General features: G+C 46.0%; 1 protein-coding gene across 1 annotated transcript in view; it reads left to right on the top strand.

The window, feature by feature from the left end:
• STK11IP (serine/threonine kinase 11 interacting protein) overlaps positions 1 to 19,090 on the top strand; it is a 31,751-nt gene extending 12,661 nt beyond the window's left edge. The window contains exons 12-25 of the mRNA XM_069982594.1: positions 149 to 292; positions 3,988 to 4,057; positions 4,213 to 4,602; positions 5,006 to 5,202; positions 5,449 to 5,559; positions 9,740 to 9,938; positions 10,935 to 11,240; positions 11,321 to 11,433; positions 11,515 to 11,612; positions 11,708 to 11,886; positions 12,391 to 12,475; positions 13,175 to 13,248; positions 14,886 to 15,202; positions 18,696 to 19,090. Coding sequence (XP_069838695.1) covers positions 149 to 292; positions 3,988 to 4,057; positions 4,213 to 4,602; positions 5,006 to 5,202; positions 5,449 to 5,559; positions 9,740 to 9,938; positions 10,935 to 11,240; positions 11,321 to 11,433; positions 11,515 to 11,612; positions 11,708 to 11,886; positions 12,391 to 12,475; positions 13,175 to 13,248; positions 14,886 to 15,202; positions 18,696 to 18,857 — 2,445 coding nt within the window. The 3' untranslated portion in view covers positions 18,858 to 19,090. The remainder of the gene's footprint in view (positions 1 to 148; positions 293 to 3,987; positions 4,058 to 4,212; positions 4,603 to 5,005; positions 5,203 to 5,448; positions 5,560 to 9,739; positions 9,939 to 10,934; positions 11,241 to 11,320; positions 11,434 to 11,514; positions 11,613 to 11,707; positions 11,887 to 12,390; positions 12,476 to 13,174; positions 13,249 to 14,885; positions 15,203 to 18,695) is intronic.
• Positions 19,091 to 19,511: the final 421 nt, after the last annotated feature.

Here is a 19,511-nt window from a genome sequence, read left to right as displayed (position 1 = left end):
GTATAAGCACAAGCCCAGCAGGATACATAGCAATGAGAGCAGATTACCGCATATGTTTCCAGTGTATCGGCACAGTGATGTTACTATACTAACATGTAGGGTAAAACTTTGTGAAGTCCTTTACATATCAACCTTTCCCTCCCGACAGAGCCCACCCACGTTCAAGGAGAAGCCTGTCGTTCCTCAGCCCTATAATTCCACAACGGAGAGTTCCTGTACTGGGGAACTGACCGACAGCTGCTCTGCACCTGAGAAAGTCACCGTCAAACGCCTCCCGCGGAAGAAGTCCAAGGTACATATAACTATAAGGCTTTATACCAGTACATAAATATATGATGCGGTAATAGAAACACTCCAGCCGATATAGTTAAATTAACATAAACTCGTTGTTGGACAAGTCTGCTGAAACCATTGGCACTTGTTGTATCTCCTTAAAGGGATAGTTCCCCCCCCCCCCCCCCAATTTTTTTTATTAAAATCAACTGGTGCCAGAGATTTATAATTTATTTCTATTAAAAAGCTGAAGTCTTCCAGTATTTATAAGCTAATGTATGTCCTGCAGGAAGTGGTGTATTCTTTCCTGTCTGACTCAGTGCTCTCTGCTGCCACCTCTGTCCATGTCAGGAACTGTCCAGAGCAGGAGAGGTTTTCTATGGGGATTTTCTGCTGCTCTGGGCAATTCCTGACATGGACAGAGGTGGCAGCAGAGAGCAGTGTGTCAGACTGGAAAGAATACACCACTTCCTGCAGGACATACAGCAGCTGATAAGTACCGAAAGGCTTGAGATTTTTTAATAGAAGTAAATGACAAATCTCTGGCACTTGCTGGGACCAGTTGATTTGAAATAAAAATTTTAACCCCTTTAATGGAACTCTTCTTTAGTTTATTTGCATCCTTGTCCTGTTCTACCCAGATACTGCTCCAGCAGGTCACAGGTCACTGCTGTTGCCCTTTGGTCTATAGGCTGTAAGTTGTCACCTTAGCTGCACATGCTTGTGATATAGGTGGAGATAAGGCGTCTGCTTTACTTCTGGTGAAAGTTTCCCTTTATATAGTTGGCAGCTCTGTGTGTTCTGCTGTTTATATTGTGCTAACATAGTCCCCAGCAATGTAAGTGTAGTATTACACGGGCCAATGGGGGCCCGATGATAACTGTAAACGAGCGCCGATGTAGCTGCTACATCGGCGCTTGTTTACTGGCTCTATTACACGGCCCGATAATTGTTTAACAAGGGCTGCAGGGACATTGTTACCGATGTCCTTGCCACCCTTGTTTAAACTGTATACATTACCTATCCATGCTCCAGGGCTCCTCTTGCGTTGTGCTTCTCACCGGGTCCCGCGCGCTCCAGCTTCAGAGCGGCCTGTCTGAGCTGACAGGCCGCATAGCCAATCACTGGCCGCGGCGGTCCCAGCCTGTGATTGGCTGAGCGGCCTGTCAGCTCAGACAGGCCGCTCTGAAGCTGAAGCGCGCGGGACCCGGTGAGAAGCACAGAGGGAGAGGAGCCCTGCAGCCTGGATAGGTAATGTATGCAGATAAACACAATGATTTTCTCCAGCTCACTTAATTCAATTCTTTATTTGTATATAGTTAAAAGGCCTTTTAACTATATACGAATAAAGAATTGAATTTTAAGTGAGCTGGAGAAAATCATTGTGTTTATCTGCATTTGGATGCCCTTGGGTCCAGGGATCTCACGTGCTCCTAGAGTGGCATACAGCCAAACAAGAACACCACACCTCATTTCAAGAGACCCTTGTTGAGTGCCGACCATCTTTCTGTCTTTACAGGTAATGTTTGCACTTTGCATATCATCAGCCGCCGCCATGCACCGCTATTACATGTAGCAATGCGCATTCGGCGCCCAACAATTTATAGGTCCAAACCTATATCAACGATCAGCCGATGACAACGATCATCAGCTGATCGTTGTGTTTATTAAACGGAATGATAATCGGCTGTATAGGGCTTATTTGGCCAATTATCGCTCTGTGTAATAGTACCCTAACCCCAGCCTTCTGAAGATAGGTGGGATAATGCACAGGAATTACATGGAGGTTCCACAGCACCGCCTTACCGCCCCAGGACTTCTGCTGGGCTCCAGGATCCCCTTATCCTGCTATGTCACGACTCGGCTGATGGATTGCCTCCTCAACCAATCGGTCACTGTGGCGGGACTCTGGTACTTTCCCTGTGAAGACATCAGAACTCGGGAAAACTAGTTCCGGCAGGGGTCCTGGAACGTGGGGCACGGCGCTGTAAATGTACAGGGAGAGGTAGTTACAGATTGTTTGTTTATTTTGTTCCCCCCTGCCCCACTTGCTGTTAAATTATTAATATACTTCGGACTACTTTTTTTAAAGGGGTTCTCTGACATAAACTAAAAATCCACAGTTCTGCCGGAGCTGCGGGGGACACAACACTGTATTTATACTTACCTGTCCCGCCGCGCTGCAGCTGCCGGTTCCCAGGCTGCCTGCTCTTTCTTTTGACAACATCTGCTGATGTGCCGCTCCCACTGGAAATGGCCGCTCTATGCTGTGCTATACTCTATGCTTTGCTATACTCTATGCTTTGCTATACTCTATGCTGTGCTATACTCTATGCTGTGCTATACTCTATGCTGTGCTATACCCTATGCTGTGCTATACCCTATGCTGCACGGCTATTTACTGTGGGAGCAGCACGCCACTGGATGTTGTCAAAACGATGACTGAAGCAGAGATCGGGCGGCCCAGGAACCGGCAGCTGCGGTGAAGCGGGACAGGTAAGTATATGACACTGTTGTGTCTCCGGCAGAATAGTAGAATTTCACTTTCACTTTAGTAAAACACAGCAAAAAACTATATGAATATCTGACTCGCAGAATAAAGATAACATGTCAGTTTTGCCGCAAAGTGAATGGCATAAAACCAACCGGTTTCACATAAAATGAAGGGTCTGGATCCGTTTGGCTCTGTAGGTGGAATAATAAGAGATATGGCTCTGAGTAGATAGAAGAAATAAAAACAAAAATCCCATGTTACTGCCTTGTCAGAAGTTACTGATTGCACAGGGTTTCACTCCTGCAGAAGCGTACGTCTCTCCTCGGCTGTCAATCATATCTGAAGACCTGCTGGCCGGGGAGTGAAGCATGCTGCCGTGCTGCATCTCGGGATCACCATAGATCTCAGGAGTGAGACCTTGTACAATCAGTAACTTTTGGTCAGATGATACATCAGAAGTTGCTTCAAATGACAGTAATGCTTTAAGGGGTTAACCTACAACTGGAAAATCTCTTTAAAGCAAAACTTAAATTTTTTAAATTCTTCTGTACCTTATGATTGCATTGGGTCTCAGCAGTGATGACTTGTCAAAACTTTTTGCAAATTACTTTAAAGGGGTTGTCCAGTGAAAATTATTTTCTTTTAAATCAACTGGTGTCAGAAACTTAGATTTGTAATTGACTTATATTTAAAAATCTCAAGTTTTCCCTTACTTATAAGCTACTGTATATCCTGCAGGAAGGGTTGTTTATTTACATTCAGAAACAGTGCTCTCTGCTGACATCTCTGACCAAGACAGGAACTGTCCAGAGCAGGAGAGGTTTTCTGGTTCAATGTTTTTATTAGGTTTTTTAAGAACAAATTACAAAAGAGAAAGTCTATAAGCACTGACTTTAGTGCCAACAGTATAGTTAACATGTTTAGAAACAAGATTTTCTATGGGGATTTGCAACTGCTCTGGATAGTTCCTGACTCCGCCAGAGATGTCACCAGAGAGCACTGTTTCTGAATGTAAATAAAACAACACTTCCTGCAGGACATACAACAGCTAATAAGTACGGGAAGACTTGAGATTTTTAAATAGAAGTAAATTACAAATCTATATAACTTTCTGACACCAGTTGATTTCAAAGAAAAACATTTTTATTGGACAACCACTTTAAGCTTTAATAATTTCTGGAGGAAATCTGGTAATGTTTTTTCTTGCTTGACTATGGCAGGTTAAAGTCCGCAGAGCGAGCATCTCTGAGCGCAGTGACAGCGAATGTGAACAGCGGAGCCAACCAGTAGGTCAGTACAAACTACATCACTTGTTTGTCTCTATCTATCTATCTATCTATCTATCTCTCCCTTATATCCATCTCCTGTATCTATCTGTAGTTGTATAATGCTGCACATTCTTTAAGCAAAGCAAGATGGCGGCTAATGCCCTGTGTTCATTTCAGCCACGGTCCTGCAGCACCAGAAGGACATTGAGCGCACAGACAGCTTTCGGGAGCAGTTCGGTGTAAACTGGCTGCAGTACCGGCCACACCTGGAGAATGAACTCAGTAAAGACTACCCCACAAAGAACAGTCCTGACTCCGCCAGGCAGTCCCCACCCATTACTATGGCCCTGTCCTCTCCCGCAATCCTGCAAACAAGCATCAGAGCAGACGCCAAATCCCATGTCCGTGACATCTCAAGTCCTGGCTCGGTCAAGCCAGCCGGCCTGGAGGGGAACTCCATGGCAGCTGCTGATGCCTTGATAGAAAGGATCGAGGATGTTCTGGAGGATGGACTGTGGCAGCGGCCGGAGAAGGGCAGAAAGGAGGAAGAGGAGGAAGTCATAGAAGGTGAGACATAATGTTCAGTGATGGACTGGCACCCAGTGGTTCCCAGGAAAGGAACTGTAAACACACATAGTCCAGTGCTAGATTCCTCCCTGTAGCCACCGGTGGTCGCCTGTAGCCACCCGTGGTCGCAGTGGTCGTCTGTGGCCTCCCGTGGTCTCCTGTAGCCATCGGTGGTCGCCTGTAGCCGCCCATGGTCGCCTGTGGCACCCGTCTTCATCTATAGGCACCCGTCTTCATCTTTAGGCACCCGTCTTCATCTATAGGCACCCGTCTTCACCTTTAGGTACCCGTCTTCATCTATAGGCACCCGTCTTCATCTATAGGCACCCGTCTTCATCTATACTCTTCTCCCATGGGCACCAGACTCCTCCTCGTCCCTGTCTGACATATTACTTTTCACCAGATGGCCTTTGCTCCCCGGTGACCGTTGTTCCTGTGGTGGATGGAAAGCCGCGTAACCATGACTGGCCGTGGATCTTCCTGCGCGTGACCCGACACTATCTCCTAGAGATCGACCTGCAGCGTGGACGGGTGATTGTCAAGAGAGAGCTGCGGAGCCTGCGGGACATCAAGACTACAACCACACAGTGGAACTGGGACGTGAGTACATGGTCTGATGGTGAAGATTCATACACAGTGCCAGGGGTGAAACAAGATGGCTGCCACAATTCTCGACCGTATAGGAAAGAAATCTGTCCTGGTCATGTGATGCTGGCGCAGTGACCTGACTTGTTACGGAGCAGCTCCCATGTGTGGAATGGTGTGGAATTAGTGGCCGCAGGAAAGAAGAAGGTGGCTAAGCTCTCGGCGTGTAGAGTTACATGTTCACAATCTGTTTTTGTACAGGGAGAAGAACAAGAGCTGCCATTGCTGACGCTGAGCTTCCACTCCATGTGTGAGGACAAGCAGAGTGTGAGCTACGTAGTGCTGGACAATACCAAAGACATCTCTGTAAAGGTAAACGCCACTCTTAAGGGTTCACCACCCAAGAAAAAAATCTTTCAAATGAGCTAGTGAAGGAAAGTGCCAAAGATTTCTAATTTACTTCTACTAAAAAAATAAAAATCACCAGTACTTATCAGCTGCTGTATGTCCTGCAGGAAGTGGTGTATTCTCTCCTGTGTGACACAGTGCTCTCTGCTGCCACCTCTGTCCATGTCAGGAACTGTCCAGAGCAGCAGAAAATCCCCAAAGAAAACCTCTCCTGCTCTCTAGACTGGAATACAGACAGAATACACCACTTCCTGCAGAACATACAGCAGCTGATAAGTAGTGGAAGACTTGAGATTTTTTTAGTAGAAATAAATCACAAATTTCTGTCACTAGTTTATTTCAAAGAAAAAAAAATTGGTGAATAATCCAAGGTTGTTCGCAATTGGAAAACATGGCGACTTTCTTTCCAAAACAGCACCACGCTTGTCTGCAGGTTATGTGTGGTATTGCTTAGTAGATGTAAGTGTATGTACTGTATGTACCCGATGTCACCTGCACTATAATAAACTAGAAGGACATACTTGGTGAGTGCCGGGTCTTCTGTATTACATGTCTGGTATTGCAGCTCAGCTGTATTCACTTCAATGGGACTGAGGTGCAAAACCAGACACAAACCAAAGACTTTGTATCTGGGAGAAAGCCGCCATGTTTTTCTAATTCTTTTGCTTGGCCACTAGGGGCACCATCATAACACTGCTTCTGTTCAGGATAATAGGAGCCATATAATGTTGTATTCAGATTTCCTTCCAGTGATGGCTAAAAGTCTGTGAGTGCCCAGTACTTACTAATCGGAGGATCGGAGCTTTATTAACCCCTTCACGTCAGCCATACGTATATATATATGTTCCTGCTGCACATGCCCCATGCAGTGGGAATGTATATATACGTTCCTAACTTCAGGGGCTTTTGATGTGTGCAGGAGTGCTGCAGTGTGCACTTCAGTGTGTCAGGGACCAGAGATAATGTGGTCTCGCAGCTGCCTGTCATTAACCCCTTTAACACCGCAATCTATAGCGATTGCTGCATTTAAGGTAGTCAGTGACAGGACAAGCACCTGTCACTGACTGATGGGGAGCCCCCGCAGCCATGCTGCAGAGGTCCTGATCACTTGTACCGACAGGCGGGGATGAGTCACTTACCTCCGTGCTGTCAGACCGTCCATCTGTGTATAGAGTCTTCTCTCAGGCAGGCTCTACGCACAGATCGCCGATAACACTGATCTATGCTATGGCATAGCATAGATCATTATATGCAATGTAATGATTGCATGTTTTACAGTGAATAAAAGTGTGTTAAAAAAAATAAATAAAAGTCTTTAAAAGTATATAATAAAAAAACCTTATAAACCCCCTGCCAATAAAAGTTTAAAATACCTCTGTGCCAATTATAAAAATATGTAAAAATAAATTAATAAACATATTACATATAGTATCGTGCAGAATTGTCTGATCGATTTAAAATATAACATTATTGTTCTCGCACGGTAAACGGGAGGGGGGGGGGGGGGAATTAAAAAATTTTCTTTTACACCAATATGATATTCGTAAAAACTACAGATCATAGGGCAAAAATGACACCCCAACCAGCCCTGTAGGTGGAAAAATAAAAGGGCTATGGCTCTTAGAAGGCGGGGAGGAACATTGCACTAATTTGACCCGGACATCCTGGCACCAATGGGCTCAGTCACGAAGGGGTTAAGTAGGAAAATGCTCCAGATCATTTCTGCTGCTGGATTCTCCAAAGGTAGAGAAGCAGAGAAAAAAAAATACCGCCATGTGGGCGATAACCAGCTGCTCCACTGAGATTATATGTGAAACATTGCATCAGGCTGTCAGGTGCGGGAATGTAAGTGAGGCCGGTGCTTATCCGCACATGCTCCATGCGTCCAAACTAATTCTGCTTCATCACCGTGTTATTCTGAGGGGAAGGCGAGAGGGGGCATGTCCTGCAGATAGGAAAACTGCCAGACCGCCATCTCCTGCTCTACCTGTGATGCTGCTGATATACAGTACTTTACACTGCATTTACACAGAATTTCACAACAAATCCAGTTACATTACAGTCTATGGTCCTACGTTCCCGCAAAGACTTTCATTCTGCTGTGAGAATGTAGTGACAGCCGGGGGACAGCTCTGTGATTGGCTGACGGGGGCGTCAGTGAGCCGGGACCCGGAGACTAAAGATTTCACTGTTTATTATTTTTACTGGCAGTTAAATATGGTTGTCACAAACTCGTATGTTACGTTTCACTGCAAACTCACTTTTTTTGACCGCACCCCCAGTTAGCTAAAATGTACCAAAGTATTATACCATAGTAGTTATATTCTTGTTTATAGGAGCAGTATTATAGTAGTTATAGTCTTGTATATAGGGAGCAGTATTATAGTAGTTATATTCAGGGAGCAGTATTATAGTAGTTATATTCTTGCATATAAGGAGCAGTATTATAGTAGTTATATTCCTGTATATAGGAGCAGTATTATAGTAGTTATATTCCTGTATATAGGGGGCAGTATTATAGTAGTTATATTCTTGTATATAGGGGCAGTATTATAGTAGTTATGTATAAGGTAGATGAAGACAGCACTCACCCGGTATAAGACAGCTCAGTTTATTCCATGTATCGCTGGTGGCAGGGAGGGAGAGGTGAGGACGCGCACTGGGACGGCCGTTTCGGGGACACGCCCCCTTTGTCGACCAGGTAACCTGGTCGACAAAGGGGGCGTGTCCCCGAAACGGCCGTCCCAGTGCGCGTCCTCACCTCTCCCTCCCTGCCACCAGCGATACATGGAATAAACTGAGCTGTCTTATACCGGGTGAGTGCTGTCTTCATCTACCTTATACACAGCGTATTACTCCCTCATCGTCTTGCACCCCCGGCGCCCAGCCGTTCATATCGCGGTGTATCCTGCATATTCATGTCCGCAGATCCATAGACACTGGATTACTGTTTGGTGGTGCGGGTCAGCTGTTTCTCCTCCTCGCAATTATAGTAGTTATATTCTTGTATATAGGAGCAGTATTATAGTAGTTATATCCCTGTATATAGGAGCAGTATTATAGTAGTTATATTCCTGTATATAGGAGCAGTATTATAGTAGTTATATTCCTGTATATAGGAGCAGTATTATAGTAGTTCTATTCTTGTATATAGGGGGTAGTATTATAGTAATTATATTCTTGTGCACAGTGACTCAACTTGAAATTGAATTCTATATATAGCTTGTGCAGTGATGGTCGGAGAGGCACATACTTCTTACATTCCAGAATTGTTGACTGACTCCTGTGGATTAATAGGGCCGTCCTGTTTAGACCTGACACAGCATGATCTTTATTTTCCTTGTACCTTTCTGCGGCACAGAGCAGAGCTGATGTCTCCTGTCTCTTCTGTGTGATGGGAGCGCAGGCAGCGACATGTCCGACCACATCACTGAGCTCAGCTGAAGTTCAAAGCTGCACATTTCCTCTTTGGGAATATGATGGTTTTCACATGCTGACCAGTCCTAACATGATATCCCATTCCCTGTGCAGAATTAGCATTTTTAACTCTTGACCTTTCTTCTTATTTTTAACTTCAAATTTAAGGATTGTTTGAAAGTTTTACGCTGCAGGCAACGTCCATCCTTCACACTGATCCGATCTGACTGTCCGCTCGCACGCACTCAGTAAGCGGACCCATCTAAGGCATGGACAGCCAAAGCTTTAGCTTTGGCTGTCCAGGCATGATGGGAGTTATAGTTTTGCAACAGCTGGAGGGTCAAGGTTCCCCATCCCTGGTGTATGGCTTATGGTTTACATGCAGACACCAAATGATGAACCTCGATGAATGACATGAGCCCGGGGAACTACATGTCCCAATAATTTCATCAGTCATGGCTCTCTCTGGTTTCAGACATTTTCCTTTATTGACAGCAAGCAGAGATCTAGAGTAAAGGAATTGGAACACAAAAAGATGCAGGGAAGAGAGGTTATTTCATTGCTTGTTGCTGTTGGATCTGTTGTATGTATGATATGCATTGCTGCAGAGCATTGTGGGAGATGTAGTGTTATTACCGGGCACAGTACAGCACTCCCACAATGCCATGCAGCACAGTTATAGATGTGAAGCCTCCGCAGCTACTAATATCCTATTTTTGCGTTTTAGACCCTTCTTAATTTTCTGTATCCGGCGCTGGAGGAAAACGTGAGGTTCCTGGCTGCCACCGAACAAGGCCCCGCCAGGTTACAGTGTCTTAAGTGCAAAACTGAATTCAGCCAAGAAGAAGACTGCAGCGGGGTCATTGTGAGTGCGGACGTCAAGCAGGCGACCAACGAGAAAGATGTGCCCCACAGCAACCACACAGGTGACCTTTCCACACCCTGATTCCTTATCCATACCTTTCCGCTGCTCTGTTTGCGATAGTCCAATGGGAAATCCTCTTTTTTTTTGCCCCCATATTATCCACTATTCTGCATCCTGATTGCAGTCGTGGTCCCGCGGTTGCACCACCATTCAGACATAGAAGCTGAATTACACCCAGTAATGCTGCACTAATTTTATAGGATTCCATATTAGCTGTAAAGCCTGCCGTATACATTACACATATATCGGCCTAACCTGATGACCTTCCAGTACTTATCAGCTGCCGTATGTCCTGCAGGAAGTGGTGTATTCTTTCCAGTCTTACAGTGCTCTCTGCTGCCACCTCTGTCCGTGTCAGGAACTGTCCAGAAGAGTAGCAAATCCTCACAGAAAACCTCTCCTGCTCTGGACAGTTCGTGACATGGACAGAGGTGGCAGCAGAGAGCACTGTGTCAGACTGGAAAAAATACACCACTTCCTGCAGGACATACAGCAGCTGATAAGTACTGGAAGACTGGAGATTTTAAATAGCAGTAAATTACAAATCTATATAACTTTTTTTTTTAAACCAGTTGATTTGAAAGAAAAATATTTTTGCTGGACTACCCCTTTACAAAATGGGAGATGTAGCTTCACCCATGGACGACTTTGAGGCTGGATGTATACCAGTTGATTGGCAGAAAGGGATCATGTGACCCTACTATTTAACAACAAAAAAAGATTATGGTTCCTATATAATTGCAGTTAGTCAGTGAACTCTTGTATGGGAGGGGGGTGCCATGGTAGCCACCAGCGTCCTATTATTTGCACAAGTACCCCCTGACTGTTTATAATAATAATAATAATATTTATTTGTATAGCGCCAACAGATTCCACAGCACTTATTTAAATATATAAATAGATTACAGGTTATATAAATTAAATTATACAATGAATAAATTAAAATACAGAATTAGCTTTATAAGGTGGTGACTCTCTTTCCATCCATCCTTTGTAGATAACGCCGGCTGCCCATCCTGCGGGAGCTTCCATGTCATCCTGGCTCCACCACAACACAATGGAGTTGTTGATACACCTGATGGCGCTCCTGCTGTACAGCCACCGGATGGCGCTGCGACTGAGAGGCAAAAGTCCTTTTATGTTGGGGAGATTGAAGACAGCTCAGGAACAGAGAGCAGCTGCACCGGGGACGGCAGCATCCTGAATGGACGCACCACCCCAGACGCCAGCGGCCTGATGGGCAGTTACATGTACAGGACGGCAACCCCTCCACCTACGCTGAACACCTGGCAAGTCAGCCCATGTAAGTTATACAATGAGATTGATGCCCCCACCTAGAAGTGCTGTAAGGATATATATGACCAAAAAAGTCTGTGCTCCTAGCCTCAGAAGGGTCACCTCAATTGGACTTCCGGGTGGTGGATCACCGACTCAAGCTGTATCTGGACATGGAAATCCTTGGTGGAGAGATGGAGGAGTTCCAGTGCTGCATGAAGGTGAGTCCATTGTATGACTATCCGCCTCGCCCTGTATCGGATTTGTAGCAGGGTCACCCCTCATTGTCTGCTCTTCTTCAGGTCCCTGTGGTTCGCTTTGGGAAGCCGGAGGAGTCGTGGGCTCTTGTTGTGGTGTCCAATCAGAAGATTTATTTCCTAGAGGTCACCGGAGAGGGCAGGTAAAGAAAGCGTGAAGACTGACAGCGGGGACGGCCGGGGATAATCAGGGTTAGCATGATGGCTCGTTATTGTATACTGACGTGTGTTTCTTCAGGGGTCCTCCCTGTGACTGGCTGCAGCTGGGGGAGGTCTACGCAATCACCTCCCTCACTCACCTCTACATCGGCCTCCAGCAACAATGCTTACACCTGGGCTTTGAGTCCTCCGATGCCGCCTACACTCTACTGACCCGAAACCGCACCTCCAGCACAGCCTTCAGCCAGCACATACTAGGTGAGCAAAGTCCAGGATGTTACATGGATCCTTCCCGCACCGATAAATCCATATACAGCTTCCCCTAGTGGTATGCACAGACATTAATAAATTTATTAGAGGGACTGTCCACTCCATGTAATGCTCAGAGCTGTAAATATGGACAGTAAGATAAAACCAATGATAGTTGGTATTTGTTTGCAAAGTTTTAAAATCATGTTTTCTTTCTAAGCTGAGCTGCAGCATGCACGCCTCCTTTGCCCCTCTCCACTTGGCTTCCAGCATTGAGCCCTGTACATCAGTCATGCTGAGCAGGGAGGAGGGGGTGCATGCTGCAGCTCAGCCCAGGCTTCGTGACTCTTGAGCTTAGAAGAATAACATGATTTTTGGTTATAGCGCTGTATAATATCTATACTGGATAATGAGAAGAAAGGACCTTGCTGTGATGCTGTGTCAGGTTGCTCGGGGTGTTGTGGGAAGTGTTTGGCGATCTCTCATGTATAACATTATGGTGTGTCACTTCAGATACTCTGACAGATCTGCCGCCACGGTATCGGAGCGCTCTACAGTACAGTCCTGAGGAGAAGGTTACTCCGGAGCATCGTCTACGGTAAGTAACAGATTTCAGTTCTGGGGATTTGTTATTACCTCTTTACTCTATTTTTACGGTATCGGTTATTATAAATGCCAAAATAGCAACGTAAATGGGGGAGATTTATCAAACATGGTGTAAAGTGAAACTGGCTCAGTTGCCCCTAGCAACCAATCAGATTCCACCATTTTCCAAAGAGCCTGTGAGGAATGAAAAGTGGAATCTGATTGGTTGCTAGGGGCGACTGAGACAGTTTCACTTTACACCATATTTGATAAATCTCCCCCTATGTGTTTCTAAGATAACGTGTAAATCTGCATGCTGGAAATTCAGTGTATGTCTGGAACGGCACCCCTCTACAACTCAATAGTAGTCTTACTTGCTGGTTTATGACATCTCTGCTGTGTCTCAGCGCACATCACTGTGTGTATTATATATGCACAAACTAATATTATACATACATACATATAAACACTACTGCTTTTAGAGTTGAGCTGTGGTCGGTAACCTAGACATAGAGCTGTCAACACCAGGAGGGAAAAAGCAGCCTATAAGGAGAAGGAGACAGGTTTTCTTAAGTCCTACAAGTATACCTCTATTAGCTGAGATGAGAATACCCCTTTAAATAAGAGCAGAACATTTCAGGACTACTCCTGTAGATAACAGACACTGTCAGCACCTGTGCCCACCTCACTTTGCATCTCTCCTCCATTACAGGCCTTTCCTACCCAATAGCCTTGCAGAGGGCAGCCCCCCTGACTATTGCTATGCCCTGGTGTACTTCATGCGAGGTAAGACATTTTCCGTCAAGGTCTGCAGCTGGCGGTGGGTGATGTTATCGGAGGAGTCCTGCCATCTCCGCCCGCCTCACTGCGCCATCTGTGCCCATTATCAGCGCTCATCTTCTGGCCCACACAGCTCTTTGTCTTCTCAGTGTTGGTTCTGATCCAGACATGTGTCTCTCTTATTAAATAAGTTACCTTGTTACAATGTCGTCCTTGACACAATGGCTGCTTACACAAGGTGTGATTAGATAGTAAGCTGCTGTGCACAGGGCTCTTATTGACTAACTTGATCTAGTCAGAAAGGGTTTATAAATATATCTCACAAAGGGACTCCACACCCCAAAAATTTACGTATTCTCTATGTGAGGTTCTGCAGCAGCTGAGGTGCGTAGGATGAGGTTCTGCAGCAGTTGAGGTGCGTAGGATGAGGTTCTGCAGAAGATGAGGTGTATGATGAGTTCTGCAGCAGCTGAGATGTGTATGATGTTCTGCAGCAGCTGATGTGTATGATGAGGTGCTGCAGCAGCTAATGTGTGTATGAAGAGGTGCCACAGCAGCTGAGGTGTGTATGATGTTCTGCAGCAGCTAAGATGTGTATGATGAGGTTCTGCAGCAGCTGAGGTGTGTATGATGAGGTGCTGCAGCAGCTGAGTTGTGTATGATGAGGTTCTGCAGCAGCTGTGGTGTGTATGATGAAGTGCTGCAGCAGCTAAGGTATGTAGTATGAGGTGCTGCAGCAGCTGAGGTGTGTATGATGAGGTGCTGCAGCAGCTGAGGTGTGTATGATGAGGTGCTGCAGCAGCTGAGGTATGTAGTATGAGGTGCTGCAGCAGCTGAGGTGTGTATGATGAGGTGCTGCAGCAGTTGAGGTGTGTATGATGAGGTGCTGCAGCAGCTGAGGTATGTAGTATGAGGTGCTGCAGCAGCTGAGGTATGTAGTATGAGGTGCTGCAGCAGCTGAGTTGTGTATGATAAGGTTCTGCAGCAGCTGTGGTGTGTATGATGAGGTTCTGCAGCAGCTAAGGTATGTAGTATGAGGTGCTGCAGCAGCTGAGGTGTGTATGATGAGGTGCTGCAGCAGCTGAGGTATGTAGTATGAGGTGCTGCAGCAGCTGAGGTGTGTATGATGAGGTGCTGCAGCAGCTGAGGTATGTAGTATGAGGTGCTGCAGCAGCTGAGGTATGTAGTATGAGGTGCTGCAGCAGCTGAGGTATGTAGTATGAGGTGCTGCAGCAGCTGAGGTATGTAGTATGAGGTGCTGCAGCAGCTGAGGTGTGTAGTATGAGGTGCTGCAGCAGCTGAGGTGTGTAGTATGAGGTGCTGCAGCAGCTGAGGTGTGTAGTATGAGGTGCTGCAGCAGCTGAGGTGTGTAGGATGAGGTGCTGCAGCAGCTGAGGTGTGTAGGATGAGGTGCTGCAGCAGCTGAGGTGTGTAGTATGAGGTGCTGCAGCAGCTGAGGTGTGTAGTATGAGGTGCTGCAGCAGCTGAGGTGTGTATTACGAGGTTCTGCAGCAGTCTGCTGCTGCTGAGATAAGTTGTGTATATAAGGTGCTGACATCAGACATGACGGTAGATGTTGCCCTGTAGCTGCTATTATACCTGATATGATTTAATCCTCACTACTTCTTCTCTTCTGTCTTCAGAGGACGAGGCCTCCGGAGCGGCTGCTGATTCCTGTGTTAACGCTAATAACCCCCCACGTAACAGGGCGTCTCATGCTGTGCTGGCTCAGGGTGCCAAGATGGCCTCCCCGGTGTCCCTGCTCCTCACCTACACCCACATGTATCTTCTAGAGGAGACTCACCAGTGGCTACATGTGGCGCCACCTTCAGGAGAGGACGACAGCAAACAGACCTCTGAGAAAGTGACCGTCAGAGAGAAGCAGATGATCAGCAACATCAGCTCGGTGCACTTGTTCAACTCTGCTCCTCTGCACCTGCGCATCCGGCTCTACAATGAGGTACGAGGCACCATCTCCTCTTCATGGAGTTTCCAGGAATTCTGCCTCTGTGTCTATAAGGGAGTAGAACAAGTATGTCCTTAATGGTCTTGGCCACTAGGTGTCTCATTTCTCTGCAATCTGCTTGATAGGAAAATTGTCTCTAGTAACAAAGGCCATAATGGAGCACATGAAGTGGGCGTGGCTTAGCTAGGACCATGTGTAGGAAAGTGTGAACTTTGACCCTGTCACTGTCCCTGAAAGGTGAATCAAAGCTTTCCATTTAAATAATTTCTGCTCATGTGCCTACCTAGTGCATCAGTGACCCCTTCTCCCCTCCAAAGGAATCTATAGTAGTGTATTGCGTGGCACCATGTCAGCCTGTCAAGTGTACTATCTACAGCACTATGTCATGGCATAGCAGAGGTGAGTAGGTGCTGTTCCGTCTTGTGATTGGTCAGACAGGTAAGGGAAAGGAAGTCTTGTATGTACACTCCTGGTAAACAGCTCGGCCCTGATTCTGCCCCCTGAAGTAGAGGAAACGTGAGACAGCTGTGCACCATGGAGGGGACTCTTGGCAAATATCACACTCTAAAGGGTTAATCTAACCAAACCAGACAGGTTTTTAAAAATCTTTTGAAAAAGCTGGTACACGTTGCACCATTGAGCCTTTTATTGCTCAGTGTATTTGGATGCACCTTGAGGCTGGTATAGGCTTGTTGTGTTCAGCTCCCTCCCAGTCCTCAAACTTCCTTATTACTCAGTTATTTACTTTATCTTGACAGCTGGACGGACACCTACAGATTAGGGAAGATGCTGGCCTCCTTCCTGGCACGAGGGGCGCAGACCTTTCAGGCTCATTAAGAATAGATAGGATGTAAGGAGGAGGACGGGAACAAAGTACATGTGTATGGAATGAGGAGGAGGACGAGCACAGGGTACATGTGTATGGAATGGGAAGGAGGAGGACCGGAACAGAGTACATGTGTATGGAATAAGGAGGAGGATGGGTACAGAATACATGTGTATGGAATAAGGAGGAGGATGGGTACAGAGTACATGTGTATGGAATAAGGAGGAGGACGGGCACAGAGTGCATGTGTATGGAATAAGGAGGAGGACGGGCACAGAGTACATGTGTATGGAATAAGGAGGAGGACGGGCACAGAGTACATGTGTATGGAATGAGAAGGAGGATGGGCACAGAGTACATGTGTATGGAATAAGGAGGAGGACGGGCACAGAGTACATGTGTATGGAATAAGGAGGAGGACGGGCACAGAGTACATGTGTATGGAATGAGAAGGAGGATGGGCACAGAGTACATGTATATGGAATGAGAAGGAGGACGGGCACAGAGTACATGTATATGGAATGAGGAGGAAGAGGACGGGCACAGAGTACATGTGTATGGAATGAGAAGGAGGATGGGCACAGAGTACATGTATATGGAATGAGAAGGAGGACGGGCACAGAGTACATGTATATGGAATGAGGAGGAGGAGGACGGGCACAGAGTACATGTATATGGAATGAGAAGGAGGACGGGCACAGAGTACATGTATATGGAATGAGGAGGAGGACGGGCACAGAGTACATGTATATGGAATGAGAAGGAGGACGGGCACAGAGTACATGTATATGGAATGAGGAGGAGGAGGACGGGCACAGAGTACATGTGTATGGAATGAGGAGGAGGAGGACGGGCACAGAGTACATGTATATGAAATAAGGAGGAAGACGGGCACAGGGTACATGTGTATGGAAGAAGGAGGAGGACGGGCACAGAGTACATGTATATGAAATGAGGAGGAGGACGGGCACAGGGTACATGTGTATGGAAGAAGGAGGAGGACGGGCACAGAGTACATGTGTATGGAAGAAGGAGGAGGACGGGCACAGAGTACATGTGTATGAAATGAGAAAGAGGATTCATAACTAGACATGTTTCATCCCAGCACATCTGCATCCATGTGGGTCATGTGATCCCCAGCCTGACCCACAGAAAAAAAACAATGTTTAATGTGTCAGAAATTATCTTTCCTGGATCTGCTGACTTACAGGATGACTTGTTCACCTTCTGGCAGCTCTTACTGTGACTGCGCAGATCGCAGTAAAAAAAAAAAAAAAAAGGGTACAAAATGCTTAAAAAATCAAGCAAAATGCAATGTGACGGACTTGTGCCTGAGCTTTTATGTGTGCGACACAACAGGTTAGTGAGGTGTTCAGCTCTGCTTCATCACTCGCTTCTCAGGCCACATCCATGGGATTGGTCAGTTTGCGTCTCACAGGTTTTTTTTATTGAGCACCATGGTGATGACAGGATAGGTAACACACACGGTGACAGGCTCTGTGACTCTGCCGGAGGAATCCGAGCAGCTGCAGCCGTAAACGGCAAAATATGAGACTATTCAGATTTATGAAGGGCGACGACCGACCCCTCATATAGTGAAATTCCTGAACATGTTACAGTAATACAGCTGTAAAAGTCAGGGGAGGGGGTGATGGCGCCGATGAGGTGTCATGGTTAAGAAGATCAGTCATCAATCATCTTGGAGTCTATGGAATAACTAAAAGATGGTGACAAGTGACAATCAATGAGATCAGATGTGTCCTATAACAGTAAGGAGGAGCTCCTGCTGCAGCTCGAGGCCTTACAGCTGAACACGTGGGATCCGTTATTCCAAAGACACCAACGTTTTTGCAGTATTTAAAGTGTCACTGTCATGTTTTTTTTGTTTTTTGTTTTTTGCAGAAATCAATAGTCCAGGCGATTTTAAGAAATTTTTTTATTGGGTATATTAGGCAAATCTGCCATTATCTGCATTCAAAAAGACTTTCCCCAGGTCCCCCCCCCCTCCTCTCTCTCATTCACTGCTCATTATCAGGAAATCTCGACTGGTTTACATCAGACGTGCCCTGTGTAACCTATGGAGAGGGTAGGGGGGAGGATGGAGATTAGTCAGCAGCAGAAAACAAAGGATTACACAGTGGGAGCTGTGTGAAAGCCACTATTCAGAGGTCAGAGAGGTCAGTGCTGACCTCAGAGGAGATAGCCTGGTGATGTAGCTGTAAATTAACTTTGTTGTCCTGTTTTGGTGCCTCATCTCCCTCCACCCTCCCCTCTCCATAGAGAACAATGAAGACAGAGGGGAGAGGTTCAAACTGCTTTCTCATGATAAAAATGCATTTTTCGGCTAACAAACCGTTTCTTAGAATCGCCTGTGCTATTGATTTCTGCAAAAAAAAAAAAAAAAAGTTAAACAACAGTTACACTTTAAACCGGTGGCGCTGTTGCATTGGGATCTATGGAAAAGTGTGTTACATGCAGTGGTGAAAGGTGGTACTACACGTTGTAAATTGTGTTGATGTTACAAGGGGGAAAAGAGAAGCGTGAACTTGGCTCAATAGATAGGAGGGAACAGTATTAGTAAGATATTGTGGCCCCAAGTAGGCCACGGCTATTCTGTTTGAAACGGAGAATTTTTGGTGATCGCTTTTCTTCCCCTTATAGACACAACAGAAAGAGAGCGCTTGGCTGCTGTGGACAGAGGACCCGGCGTTACCGAAAGACATAATTGAGTGGCTCCGAGTCCCGTGGGAATCCGAGTATCACATACAGTTCAACCAGACCACTCATCAAACACTGGCGTCGTATCTGCCTTGTACCAGGTAGTGAACGTCCAGATTACTGCGGCACAGCAGGGTTGTGTTCGGTGGACGTAACTGGGGAGACAGGCTGGTCATCCTGAATCCTGCAGCAGAAGACTGATCAACGGCGTCCACAAAGGAGAAAAGGAAGATAAAATGCACTGATGGATTTGTTCATTTTTGGTTTATTTCTTTTTGCTAATTTCTGAAATTTTCTTGTTTTAAATAATAGTGTAATAAAGTTTCTACCCCATTTTAGAGCTTCTCCTATAGAGCACGGTTTGTATAGAGCACCAAACTCTCTACTTTCCTTCATAGTCATAGAGCTGATTGATAATATTCTAAAAGTCTGCAGCCACCACTAGGGGGAGCTCATTGCCTATGGAGTTATTCAAGCTTCATTGTACTTAGTAATTAATCTGGAGGCAGTGAGCTCCCCCTAGTGTTAAGTGATTAGAATTTATCTGCCCATTTGATTAACATTACTGATGATCACACTCACCAATCCTGTAAATTAAGGGTCACCGTTATAGTTTAGTGATGCGTCCCCTGCATTTCTGAGATTGGATTGGCGCTATATGGGCAAACAGTAGCTTCACTTTTAGGTTGGGAATAGTGGGCAAGCAGGGAGGTTGTCCACTATTTTGTCCTGTATGACTCTGCGTCTAGTCTGTCAACC

The sequence above is a fragment of the Dendropsophus ebraccatus genome, chromosome 9, assembly GCF_027789765.1.
Source record: "Dendropsophus ebraccatus isolate aDenEbr1 chromosome 9, aDenEbr1.pat, whole genome shotgun sequence".
In the NCBI taxonomy this organism is placed as follows: Eukaryota; Metazoa; Chordata; class Amphibia; order Anura; family Hylidae; genus Dendropsophus; species Dendropsophus ebraccatus.
Note: the sequence above shows the minus strand (reverse complement) of the source record. Positions and strands in the feature narration are given on the sequence as shown.